Here is a 13,964-nt window from a genome sequence, read left to right as displayed (position 1 = left end):
ACCCTATTCCCACCGTAGCTTAATTTTTACCCCTGCACTCTGGAGTGGATGAGATCTTAATTAGGGCTTATTTTGGGGAGTAGGGCTTATATTGGGCACACATGTAAAAATCAAGCTAGGACTTACTTTCAGGGTAGGTCGTATTTTCAGGGAAACAGGATACCTACAGTGAGGCTTGAGGATGCAAACAGCTTAAGGATCAATTATAAATATTATTTTCTAAATCGTTCCCACCTGCCTCATGGAATTACCCTGGTTGAATCTCCTGCTTAATTGCATCCTGCCTTGCAAAAATGCAATTTTAATAAGAATGAGGTCAAACCGCCAGGCTATATTCCATTCCTTCAAAGCAAATCAAAGTTGCTCCCCTGAGGACAACTTAAATTAAGTTGTCTATCCAAATAAAAAATGGATGTTCATCAGTGTCAGAGGCCAGGTATAACAATATGGCAGCTCCCCAAAGAATTTGTCCAGGTGACTTGACGGAAGATAATCAATTGATTATCTTAAGATATGGTTTCCTAATCATACATAAGTCATTATTCCGGGTCCTTGGCAAAGAGCCGAGCTCACCCAGATGAATATTATCTGTGAAAATATATTGTCTTTCTACAATCTCGTCTTGTGTCAGAAATGCACCAACTAGAAAAAGGGAAATTATTAATTTAATACTGTATTTTAAAAAATTCAAATGATTAAAATGATCAAAAACTATGATTAGATGTTTATCATCATGGAAGACAAGTAGGAGAAGGGAAGTTGTGTTGGATATGTTCGCTGCCTTCAGTTATTTGCAAAAGTAAATAAAGTCGGGAATAAAAATAAATAAAATATATGCCAGCAAACTTCCTGCAATCCAGTCAGACTGCGAGAGGCAGTGAATAAATCCTATCGATTAATAGAGCTATACATTTCATCCATTATCTGATTTTTAAAAAATCAGCATTATACACTTGCAATACTTTGCAATCTAACAACAAGGATTCATGACAGTGCAGTATTAGAAGCCTCTGTGGCGCAGTGGTTAGTGTGCAGTACTGCAAGCTACCTCTGCAGCCAGTTGCCTAGAGTTTGACAGTTCAAATCCCACCAGGCTCAAGGTTGACTCAGCCTTCCATCCTTCTGAGGTGGGTAAAATGAGGACCCAAATTGTTGGGGGCAGTATGCTGACTCTATAAACTGCTTAGAGAGGGCTGTAAAGCACTATAAAGCAGTATATAAGTCTAAGTGCTATTGGTATATTGCTATGTCCGAACTGTGTATCTTCTGAAGATAAATGGCATTGTACAGTGATGTTTTATCACTTGTTAAATATTGTATTTTATGAATGTTCTCTTACCGATAGATAGATTTGTTAGATCACAGGAGTATTTTCTAACACTACCCATTTAATCTGTGCAAAACCCAGCATGCAGATCCATGCATCAAGAAACAAAGGCAATCATTTGAGGGATATAGACAGCTGTTTTTATTTTTATTTTTGGTCGTTTAATGACCCTTGCTGGGTGGAGTCAGGGCAACTGAATGGTGCTGAAGTGTTTACTGGCCGGATGCCCTTCCCTGTCACCAATGCGGAGTTTTTCCCCCCAACAGACATATTCTCATCGTGCCTCCTAATTGTGAGGCGAGAGCTCCAATCCCTAGGCCACTGCACCATATAGACAGCTGATTGTTTTGCTTTAATTTAATTTAAAACAAGGTTTACTCTCCCTCTTTGATCATAGGTGGCATTCAACCCTTACCTCAGTTTCTGGAGTAGGCGACGAGGTGAGGGAACTCAAAGAGCCTTTCCTTGAGCACTGAAGATCTGTGGGCCCCGAGACGGGGCGTTCCCATTGAGTGGTCCCTGTGGGTATGTGCCAGTAATAGACGCCCGCTATATCGCTGATCTTCTTCCAACCCGGTGGAAGATCAGGGTCGGATTGAAAGGAATGATCGCTCCAAATATCTGCTGGGAATAAGAATCCACCCAAAAGTCTCTTTCACTGCGAAGCTTACAACGAATAGGAAAGGGGGGGGGGGAATTTAGGGTCTAATATTTGCAAAATGGCCATTGTCTATGGAGATTCTCTCTTTTTTTAGTTTCTCATTTTATTTATTGATATTCTAAGATACAAAACTACAAAAGAAAATAGTAGGAAGGATATGGGAGGAAAAGGGGAAGGGAAAAGTGTATAAAAGAGGGGCAGTAAAATCAGATAATAACATCAAACCTCAGCTTTTTACTTTTACATAATACGTAATCAGTGGTGGGATTGAATCGGTGTAACAACCAGTTCGGTGGGCATACACTTCGCACGCACGGTACTTTTGAAAATAGAAGGAAAACTTACTTTCTACTGCATCCTGGGTGAATAAGAACAACTGAGGTGCGGCAATACACCGCACCAATCAGCTGGGCTTCAAACAAAGGAAATATAGAACAGAATAGAGCAGGGATGTGTGGGCGGAGCCAAATAATCACCAGAACTACCAGTTTGCCCAAACTGGTCCATACCGGCTTAATTGTGCCTTCCTTTTGGCAGTTCTGCGCATGCGCAGGCTGGGAACTGACCCCTATACGTAATATATAATATACATAATAGTATAAACTACCCATTTCTATCATAACAAACCTATCTAATTGGTAAACCCAAAATCAAAGTTTCAGGGTTTTTTTTCCACCTCAAGCACAAAGTCCAGAAGTGGTTTCCAAGTAGAAACAAAAGTAATTGTGGTTTTTTTTCTTTAATCAAAGCAGTCAGTTTAGCCATTTCTGCTACGTCCATCAACCTCTGCAGTCATTCGTCCATTGTGGGAATCCAAATGTCCTTCCATTTTTGATCTATGGAGAGTCTCACATCATCCAGGTCAATTTTGTCCCCAAAGTGCTTTCTTGAAAGGCAACTGGACTTCCTTGTTTTTCCTTGAAGACTTTCGCTTCTCATTCTAGAAGCTTCTTCACTTCTGACTGAAAGGGGGCAGATTTATAATCCTTGCAGTCCTCTGGTTGTTAGCTCTCATTCTGCTGAATTGCTGAACTTTCAGCAGGTGTTGTGGCCCGCCAGCGGCTGACGGAGCCGGCAGCAGAGTTGGACAGTAGTGAGGAGGTTAAGGAGGACTCCGGGCCATTCCTGGAGGCCCTAGGAAGGCTCGGATGAGGGCTCTGCATCAGAGGCAGAGGTAGGGCCAGGGCAGGTTGGCAGTCATCAGCTGCCTTTGGGCTTGGACAGCAGTGAGATGGGGGAGCTTCTAGAATCAGTTCCCAGCCTGCGCATGCGCAGAGCTGCCAAAAGGAAGGCACAATTAAGAACTCAGGGTCGACATGGGAGTAAGACCATAGGTGGACAGTGAATGGCCCCTCCCATCAGGATTAAAAGAGAAGCAAAAGGGGAGACGGCTTTTGCAAGAAACAACTCACTCATTCCTTCGTTCCAGCCTTGTGGGGATTTGTCTGTATAACCCAGCCCTTCCCTGTCAGCATTGAGTGTGGACCTATTTACCGGGCAGCCTTCCAGGATTGATAAAGGTCTGAGCTCATTAGTATACCTTTGCAAGACTGTTTGCCAAGCCACTGACTGACTGTGAATGAAATAAATTCACATTAATGTAATGAAAGAGGTTTTTGCCGGGGCTCAGAATTGACTTAGTGCTGTTTGGGGAGGCTTAGTGCTGTTTGGATGGAACAGCAGGTCCGAGAAGGTTCCACACCCATTTGCACTATTCGGGTGACCCTGAGGACACAGATAAACCTCCAAGTGGACTCAACGACTCTCAGAAAGAGTACTAATGACCAGATGACTGCAAGGAATAAAAATCCTTCTATCCTCCACCATTCAGTCAGAAATGAAGAAGCTTCTTGGATGAGAAGCAAAATGTCTTCGAGGAAAAACAAGGAAGTCCAGTTGGCCTCTTGCAAAAGCATCTTTGGGACAAAATGGCCATTCTGTCAGCAAAGCAAGCTTCAAGAAGGGCTTGATTTTAAGATTCCCGCTTAACTCTGAAAATAAATTAACATCTCACCTCTCAGACGATCAACTGAATCAATTATTGTCACACCAGAATAACCAAGTATTATTTAAAACCAACCATGTTTGTTCACTGATTTGGGGTAGTGCAAAAGTTGAAAACTATCCAACTCCTGAAGCACATTATTCACATTTCAAATTGTCCGTTTTGTGACTGCTGAATCGGAAAGTCTCTTTTAAACTATTATGGCCTGATTTAATGTAAGAGGCTGAGCCATAAACAAATCTTTACAAACAAGGTCTTTCAAATAAGGAAAAGTCTAAAACAAATCACATTATGGTTTAGCTTAGTGGATTAGTGGACCAAGTGGTGGATCAAGTGGACCAAGATAAATTCCTTGTGTGTCCAATCACACTTGGCCAATAAAGAATTCTATTCTATTCTATTAACAAAGTCACTGAAATTGTGTCAAACCAAGGGCAGAACCAATACGACCCTGCATTTATACATTTCATTTTTGTTTTTTTAAATCTTCTGTGGAAGACGAAAAGTCAGTTCTGAATTGTCTGAAATATGAATTCAGAATTTACAATGTTTTAAATAAGTATGTAGAAAATAACACCCCCCCACACACACAAAGTTGTCTGGCTCATGAAGAGATCTTAGGAGGCTTTGAAAGAAACGGAAGGGAGATTAGACATAAACTATCAAATGTTTTACTAGCTTATCAAAATATAAAATTACAATAAAGAAGGAAAATCATGAGAAAGTAAGGAGGGAAAAGGGAAGAGGAAAAGGAGTAGGGGAAAATGGAAAAAAAGAAAGAAAAAAATCATTTCCAACTCTTCTTAGCGCAGTAGAATAAGATAGTAATATTACAGCCTCAATTTTTTACTTTTTATATAGTAGTAAATCATTTCTATAACAGCAAACTTTTCTAATCAGCAAAACTCAAACTCAAAGTTTCATTTCCCCCCCCCCTTCAAATGATGGGGCTGCTTTAAGAGTCATTTACCAAACAAATTTGGTTTTTAGGCACTGCCTGCTGTGTGTCCCTTAATATTGCAAATAGTAGCTATGGAACTACAAAAATGAATTAGTGCAACTCCAGCTCAAAATAACATCCGTATGAAGGCAAAATATACCCAGCTGCTCCTAATGAGCGATTACTTCCATATCAAGCAGCTGCACAAAGATGAAAGGAACACAGCAATAATTGTTCATGGTTTGCAGCTCTGCACACCACAAACAATCAGAAATTCAATTTCTTTCCCTGGGAAACAACATGCAAAACAAATACTGTAGCTAAGCCAGAAAAAAAACAGCATAAATAAACCTAGTAAAAGGCAACATGGATCTGAAAGCAACTTCTACATTTAGAGTCATAAACACTTCCAATTTCCCCAAAAGACAAAAATGTATTTTAGAGACCCTGGCTATATTAAATGCCAAATCAAAGCTAGGACCCAGAGGTGGTATCCAGCCGGTTCTGACCAGTTCTGGAGAACCGGTAGTGAAAACTTGGAATTAAGAATAGAATAGAATAGAATATCAGAATAAAGAATAGAATAGAATAGATATTAGAATAGAATGGAATGGAATGGAATGGAATAGAATAGAATAGAATAGAATAGAATAGAATAGAATTAGAATAGAATAGAATAGAATAGAATAGAATAGAATAGAATAGAATAGAATAGAATAGAATATGGAAGGAACCATGGAGGTCTTCTATTCCAACCCCCTGCTTAAGCAGGAAAACCTATACAATCTCAGACAAGTGACTGTCCAGTGTCCAGTATCTTCTTAAAAGCTTCCAGTGATGAAGCATCCACAACTTCTGAAGGCAAAAGCCATTCCACTGGTTAGTTAATCTCCCTGTTATAGGAAGTTTTTCCATAACTCTTTCTTAACCTATCCAGATAGCCTTTCTCCAGCGGCAAATTTTAATGAAGGAAGTACCAAACTTTAGCTGCAGGGTGACATAGCATTGATGTTTCTGGAATTTAATTAAGGATGGCAGTATAATTCAACAGGCATCTGTAGGTTTTCACTGAAATTTCATCCGGCTGAAATTTCATCCGAAGCACACCAATGTCCCAGAGTGCAATTAGATTGACTGTTCAACCCTAACTAACGAGACCTTTCCTCATTAATATCTTTAAACCCATGAATTCTTGTGACTAGATATAAATATAATTGCAGCTGAACAAAAATCCATAACTGATTTATAGATCAACTTTTTTTTTCTTAACTGGCTTCTACCAACATTTATTCCAGGCTGATCAATTTAACAGGTGATTAATCCGTGGTGTGAAAACAACTGTCATCTCGATGAAATGGGATGAGAATAATTCCTGATTATTTATCAAAGCCATCTGACAGAAACCAATCAGATCTAACTGACTAAACGCTGAGCATTTGAAAACTAATCTTCCATTATATGGCAGACTGACTTCATTCAGCTTCAGGTTGAAAAAGTTGAGAGGATAAGATGAGTTAAGAGAGAGGGGGGGGGGGAGGGAGGGGGGAGGGAGGGAGAGAGAGAGAGAGAGAGAGAGAGAGGAGAGAGAAAAAGAGAGAAGCACCAGGAAGAGATTTGTGACATGGGAAAGGAAATCACACAATCTGCAGAAAAATAAAATAGAATAAAGTAAAATGCTAAGATTTACGTGCAAATGCACAAGGTAGATTACAATTTTCAGACTAAATAACCAATTGGTCTACACCCATGATGGTGAACCTATGGCATGCATGCCGGAAGTGGCACGCAGAGCCATTTCTGCTGGCACACGAGCTGTCGCCCGGAACAGATCCACTGAGCATGCGCGCACGCCTCCCGCCAGCCACCTGATTGTCGGGTATCTGATACGCATGTGCAGGGAGGCGGGGCATGTGCGGGGGCAGTGCATGCGTGCATGCGCAGAGGCACACGGCACGCAGGCGTGTCATGCACAGGGGGCAGGGGATATCATGCGCACACTGCATTATGGGTGCAGGCACACATGTGCGTGCACTTTCAGCACATGACAACGAAAAGGTTAGCTATCACTGGTCTACACAGAAGACCAAGCTGCTAATAGCACAATTGTACAGATTAGTTAGAACAGCATCAGAGGTGGTATTCAGCCAGTTCGGACCAATTCTGGCATACCGGTAGCGGAAATTTTGAGTAGTTTGCAGACCGGCAAATACCACCTCTGGCTGGCCGCGCCCACCCATCCCTGCCATTCTCTCTCCTATATTCCTTTGTTTTTTTAGCTCAGCTGATTCGCACAACAGAGCAGATTGCCATGCCTCAGCTGAGCTAAAAAGCAGCTCAGCTCACCAGCGTTGACAGAGGTCGGACTTTGAGTCCTTCGCCTGCGTGTAGAACTGGTAGGAAAAAAAAATCTGGAAACCCACCACTGAATAGGATCCCGTGTGATGTTCCCACTTACATTTGCTAGAGAGTCCTCGGCAGTTCCATCTTGTCTGGCCTGCTATCGGCATCCTTTAACTTCGCTCTGCACATGTTCTAACATCTTCGTGGCTGCTTGTGGCTCCCCCACTTGGCTAAGACCTCCAGGTGGCCCTGACAGTTAAGCGGGGTGCGTGCGCGCGTATTAAGATCCTTCCGCTTCCTACATGCCATTTGTTTAATTAGTCTAAGATGGAATGAAATTGAAAGTGGGAGACCCAACCGTCATTGGATAGAAGGTCTGCAGCTTGCCAAGGGAAAACAAGACAGGGTGCAGGTATAAATGAATGCCTTCTCTAATGCATCAAAAAAAAAAAAAAAAAAATGGAATTCCAACGTTGTGTACTTGCCAGGCCTTCGTTACGGAACCGATGTCAGATTGCCAGAGCTTTGTAATTCCTGACCGACGGGGTCCAACGTGACACCATTTGGACCCATCTCAGGGTAAAGCACGGCTCAGATCAAGGTTGAACTGGCTCATCGAAGGCTTGCCTCCCACTTGTAAATGCGCATTAAAGATGCCTCGATATTTCAAAAAAAGGAAGGGGGAAAAAAAAGCAGGGCAGGAAAAGGAAGGGAATACTTCAAAATTGAACAAAATTTATCACAAAGGTTCGCTTCCTTAAAAGCAACTAGCAAATATATATACATATTCCGCATAAGGCTTCTGCAACCTTCAACTCCCTGAAGATACGTTGCAGTAACGGTACGATTGATTTAGGGAAACGGTTCTATTAGAAAAAGTACTGCCCTACTCAAGGCCCTCCTCCTCGCTTCGATCGATAATTTAAGCCATGCCAAGAACTGTGTCAGCCAAAAGGACCTGCGAAACTGCCTTTTGTTTTTTTCCTGCTTAAAAAAACACGGCTGAAATTGAAATCAAATTCAAGTCTACATCGGACGTTATTTCAAAAATTAATTATGGGAATCTTATTTGTGTGCTGGATCCCTAGATCATTTTTTTAGCTGTCAAAAAAAAAACCCTCGCCCATTGTAGAGGAACTAATAAAAATGTGGTTCTAAGGACTCTGCATTTTGTACTTATACAGAACAGAAATCTCAAACCATGGCGACTTGAAGACTTGTAGACTTCAACTCCCAGAATTCCCTAGCCAGCATGGCAACATGGCCCTTTTATGACTTGTGGACTTCAACTCCCAGAATTCCTGAGCTGGCATGGGAACTTAGCTCTTTTATAACTTGTGGACTTCAACTCCTAGAATTCCATAGTCAACATGGCTGGCTGAGGAATTCTGGGAGTTGACGTCCACAAGTCTTCAAGTGGCCAAGGTTTGGAGATTCCTTGTTATAGACAAAACTTATGTCCAATATTGTGCCTTATTGTTTCTTCAAACTTCCATTTGATAATATTGTCATAGTTGCTTCCAAGCTACATGGTGTAGAACAGGGGTCCCCAACCACCGGGCCCCGGACCGGTCCGTGGATCATTTTGTACCGGGCCGCAAAGAATGAATAATCGTGATTAATCGGTGCTTGAGAAAGTGCTTCCGGGTGAGCTTGTCGGTCGTCGGTTGGAAAGCGGTGTTTGGGTGCTGAAGGAATCCCTGCGCCTTAGTTTCGTCGAAGAGGGGGGGGGGCGGCTTTGAACGAAGAGCCGTCCCGATGGCAGTGGAATCTCACGTTACTCAGGAGGAGATTAAGAGAGAGCCCGAAAAGCCCATCGACCACAAGAAGGTACAAAGGAGGAGTTGAAGGTGGTGGGGAGATGCGGGGGACGGCTGGCTGGCCAGTCACTCGGCTCGCCTTGCCTTGGTCGTGCGTGCTGATGCCGGTACTGGTCCGTGGATCATTTTGTACTGGGCCGTGGTACAAAAAAGGTTGGGGACCACTGGTGTAGGAGATAGGTGTTTAGAACACAGTGAAAGACCCTCTTTCTTTCCTAAACTATATTATTTTCAGAATGCTGGTGATTTTAACTGATTTTAACCACAGAATTCTACACCTTCTGAAATTTCCAAGAAATCATAATAAGCTATCAGCACCACGGCTGCAAAGCAAGAAATCCAGCAAGGCAAGGCATTGAGCCCAAGAAGCAAAAGCGCAAGGCAATTAATTCAGAAAGCAAGCAGGAAATCCAGGAAACATCCAATGTCAGCAATGGCACTCAACACTCCAGGAATTCAACATTAGAAGGACATGATCTGTTGTTGGGGTGGCATGCTTTCCTATGGTATAAAAGAACTAAAACACAGGGGTATTTTAGAAGACATTATATACGGGAGTCTCTGTGGTTAAACTGGGAGAAGATTAAAAGACAATGTTATTTGAAAATTCCAGTCTGGCTATTGACTATTGAAGCATTCTCTTATCCTATAATATACAAAAAGGAACAAACAGTTAGATAAAGTGAAATATTGAATGAAAGGGGTGAACTTACATCTATGCAAAAACTAGAGGAACAAGATATAAAGATGAATTGGTTTTCATATGCGCAAATACATTCAAGGTATGATAAAGACTCTAAAACAGAAGGTTTCTATGATAAATTGACTGATTTAGATAAGATTTTGACAGGTACTGATGAAAAGGTGATTAAAAATTGTATGGATATTTATTAGAAATTAAACTAGAAGAACAAGTTAAAGAAACAGTGATTGCTTGGGGGAAGAATTTTGGATATGGGATTGATCAAGAGAAATGGCAAAAATTGTGGTCTCAAAATTATAAAATGATAATGTCAACAGCATATAAAGAAAATTTGTATAAGATGTTTTACAGGTAGCATTTCCCCCCGACAAGAATAGCAAGAATATTCAAGAACAAGTCTGAAAAATGTTGGAAATGTCATCAGATACCTGGCTCATATTACCATATATGGTGGACGTGCGCTGATGCTAAAAAATATTGGACTAAAATCCACACATGGTTGGAAAAAATGACAAAAAAGCATATAGACTTGAAACCAGAGATATTTTTATTGGGAATTTTACCTGAAATATACAGTAAGGAATTGAAATATTTGATTGTAAATGTATTAACTGCGGCTAGGATCGTATTTGCTAAAAACTGGAAAAATGAGAAAATACCAACACAAGAGGAAGTTATTAAGAAAATACTAGAATGTGCTGAAATGAGTAGATTGACATTTGAAATCAGAGAACAAGAAGATAAACAATTTTATAAGATTTGGGATCTATTCTATCAATGGTTAGGCAATAAAACATGGTAATGAAATATGTAGATTTTTAAAATATAATGAATATATAAAGATGTATTATTTTTATTATATCTACAAAATGATTATAGGATAGATTTGAGATGATAATATGAACTGCTATAAAACAAATTAAGTAAAATATGGATTACCTTGTAAAACATGAATGAATAATACCATAGTCAAATGATGAACAATGATATTAATGTATTTAGGAATATTTGATTGACAAAACTAGAACATATACAATGTAATTGTAAGTGAAGACTATGAAGTGGAAGCACAAAACAATCTGTAAACCAACCGACACACTGTATGTACATATATGGAAGATGGCTTGATGTTTTTATGTTGGGTTTGTCTATGTTTGTCTTAAAAAACAATAAAACTTTTATTTAAAAAAAAAAAGGAATTCAGTGTTTTCCCGACAAATGCCCCTCCCGGCAAATGCCCCTCCTCTCTTTAAGTCTCAGTCCCCAGTTGTGCCTTGTGAGGAGGGGCGAGGTGCTCTCCTCCCGAGTAGTTGGGTCAGTCTACTCTCCACTCTCTGTGCTTGAGGATCAGGAAGGGGCAGTCTTTGCTCATCGCCTGAGCACTGCCTCTCATTTTCACTGCTTAGCCTCTCTTGATCATCCTGTCCCCCTTCTTCCCTGCCTACAAGCCATCGCAATCCTGAAAGGCCCTGGCCTGACTCCACACATTCCTCCGAAACCAAAGAAGCCGCCCCCTCGATCTCCGTCGGCTCCAGTTCCTTCTCATCTTCCTCCGCAAAATCAGTGGGATGACCCAGGGTGGGATACTAAATAAACACAATCACAAAAAACAGGTGAAGCCCCTTTTATTCCTTCACTTTGCTTCCAAGCTCCAAATATCCTTGACTGGAGACAAAAAAACTCCCACACAAGCAGTTACAAGAAGGAGGAAATGCCGTTTAAATTATAAAGAGTAAAAAACAACACAAACCAGGCAAGATAAGGGCTCGAAGACGTCCACAGATATCAGAACACACACTGGGAAGGACGCCAAACTCAGACAGGAACAATAAACTAGAGATATTTCCATGCTTTGTTTCCAGCACCTGCCCGTACACATGTCCGTCCTCTTATCCAGCTGTCACAGCTGCAGCCCATGAAGAGGATCAAGGCCCTCTCCCCCCCCCCAGTAGACCACATCTCTCCCTTATCCTCTCCTTCTTGTGTGCCCTAGGATGGAGAGGGGATGGGCCTGGGTCCTCCTCTGACTGCACAGCCAGCCTCTGCCCTTCTGCAGCCTCCTCCACAACCTCCGGAGCCACACTCCCACTTCCTGTTGACTGTTCCTCCTCTCCCTCAGAGTCAGTCTCCACCAGGATCATGACAATCAGTCTCCAACAGAAGCATGACAAAAACTAGATGTCCTAATATGATCCTAGTCCGTCATAATAACATAATTAACAAACAACAACCACCCAGGACAGGTGGGTCAAGGGAGAGATCACGGAAGGAATGAAGGGCCCACATCTAGAATTTCTGATCAGTTGTGGAAGACTTCCGATTTAGACTTTCTAAGGACATGCAAACATAGAGTAGATCATCTGCAGAAGGTCCTGATTCTCCTTGAAAGGGTCACCTCGAACCTTTCAGGAGAAATTTGTAAAGAGACAGTCCCTTGACTTACAGTAGTGCATTTGGTGACAGTTTGAAGTTACAACAGCAGTGAAAAAAGGGAACTTACAACCTTTTCCCACACTTACAACCATCATGGCATCCTTATGTCAGGAGAATAACATTCAGATGGTTCCTATTTATGATAGTCATGGTGTCCCGGGGCCACACGATCCCCTTTTGTGAACTTCGGACAAGCCAAGGTAATGGGGAAGCCAGATTCACTGAACAACCATGTGTTGTGGTTAGCCGGCAGCAGGTGCAGATGGCTAAGGAGAGCGAAGTTTCTGATGAGGGGCCAGGACCACCAGGGAGTGGACTGCTGCCTTCAGAGTTTCTGGGGGCTGGCAGAAGTGATGAAGAGGTTCCCAAGGAGCCTGTGCCAAGTGCACCTGCACGAAGGATTGCTCGGAGGAAAGAACAATTACAGCAGCACAGGAGACTCAGGAGTAAGGCTGCAAGGTAATGGCCCCTCCCTCAAGAGGATAAAAGCCAGGTTTGGAAGAGTTCTTTGCAGAAGGCAAAGAAGCTCTGAAGCTCAACTTGTGGACCTCTTAGTTTGTTTTTGGAGAATCTTGTAAATTAGTCTTATCTCGGGGGGTTTGGTATCATTGACAAACAATTTGGCAAGGCTTTTTTTTGTCGGGGCTAATTAGTGGAGAGCAGCCTTTTATCTGTAAAGGAACAAAATTCATGATTAAACCTTAAAAGGTGGGGGCTGCTGCCTTTGTCTGTGTTTGCTCTTTGGGAACCCGGTTGGGTCAGAACACCGTGTGACTGATTTAAGAACTGCAGTGATTTGCTGCAGTTGCAAATGTGGCAAGAAAAGCCGTAAAACGGGGCACTTAACACATGTCTGACTTAACAAAGAATTTTGGGCTCAGTTGTGGTCAGAAATCCAGGACTATCTGCATTTAGTCCTCCTTGCTATATGCCGTGTTGCATCTTGACTACCCTGGGACAGTGCAACTATCATAAATACAGGGGGACCTCAACTGAAAAAAAGTTCGTTTAGGGACAGTTTGAAGTTACAAATTTGACAAGGGGTGGGATTCAAAAATCCCAGCCACCAGTTCGCTGCCCGGTTGCTGCCTGGGTGTGGCTATGGTGGGCGTGGCCTACCGGAACTTCTGGAAGGGCCATTTTTCGGCTTCCTTTGGGCCTCTGGGAGGGCAAAAATGGCCTCCCACGGCCTCTGGAGGGGCTTCAGAAGCTGGAAACAGGCCCGTTCCTGGACTTCTGGAACTCCCGATTCAACTGTTTTTTGCCCTCCCAGAGCCTCCATGAGGACCCTGCACTTACCTGTATCCAAAATGGGCCATGTGGAGACTCCTGGGAAGGGCAGGGTTGGATGGGCAGGGCCAGCCAGTCGGTTCAACTACCAGTTCGGCAAACCAGGTGTCACTTTAACATCCGGTTCACTCCAACGGGTCTGAACCGGTAGAATCCCACCCCTGAAATTGACTCGTGTCTATTTTTTTACAGTTTTGACCATTGCAGCATCCCCATCGTCACGTAATCAAAATTCAGATGCTTGGCAACTGACTCATATTTATGACCTTTGCTATGTCCCAGGGGTCACGTCATCCCCTTTGGCGACCTTCTGACAAAACAAAGCAGGGGTGGGATTAAACATTTTTTTACAACCAGTTCTTTGGGCATGGCTAGGTGAGCGTGGCCATGTGACTGGGTAGGTGTGGCTTTTTTTGCAGCAACCCCCCATTTTTGGGCCTCCTGG

The 13,964-nt window shown here is 42.4% G+C and overlaps 1 protein-coding gene across 14 annotated transcripts in view; it reads right to left on the bottom strand.

The window, feature by feature from the left end:
* APBB2 (amyloid beta precursor protein binding family B member 2) overlaps positions 1 to 13,964 on the bottom strand; it is a 95,672-nt gene that overhangs the window by 53,963 nt on the left and 27,745 nt on the right. For 9 of the 14 annotated variants that reach the window (XM_087965778.1, XM_087965781.1, XM_026675348.2 and 6 more), the window contains exon 4: positions 1,743 to 1,951. In XM_087965778.1, the coding sequence (XP_087821904.1) occupies positions 1,743 to 1,951 (209 nt within the window). The remainder of the gene's footprint in view (positions 1 to 1,742; positions 1,952 to 13,964) is intronic. The other 5 variants (XM_087965784.1, XM_026675346.2, XM_026675349.2 and 2 more) reach the window with 1 other exon arrangement.

This window comes from Notechis scutatus, chromosome 4 (assembly GCF_049901735.1).
Source record: "Notechis scutatus isolate UNSWTSFEM ecotype Mainland chromosome 4, rNotScu1.2, whole genome shotgun sequence".
NCBI classification, from domain to species: Eukaryota; Metazoa; Chordata; class Lepidosauria; order Squamata; family Elapidae; genus Notechis; species Notechis scutatus.
This window is presented reverse-complemented; position numbering and strand designations above follow the sequence as displayed.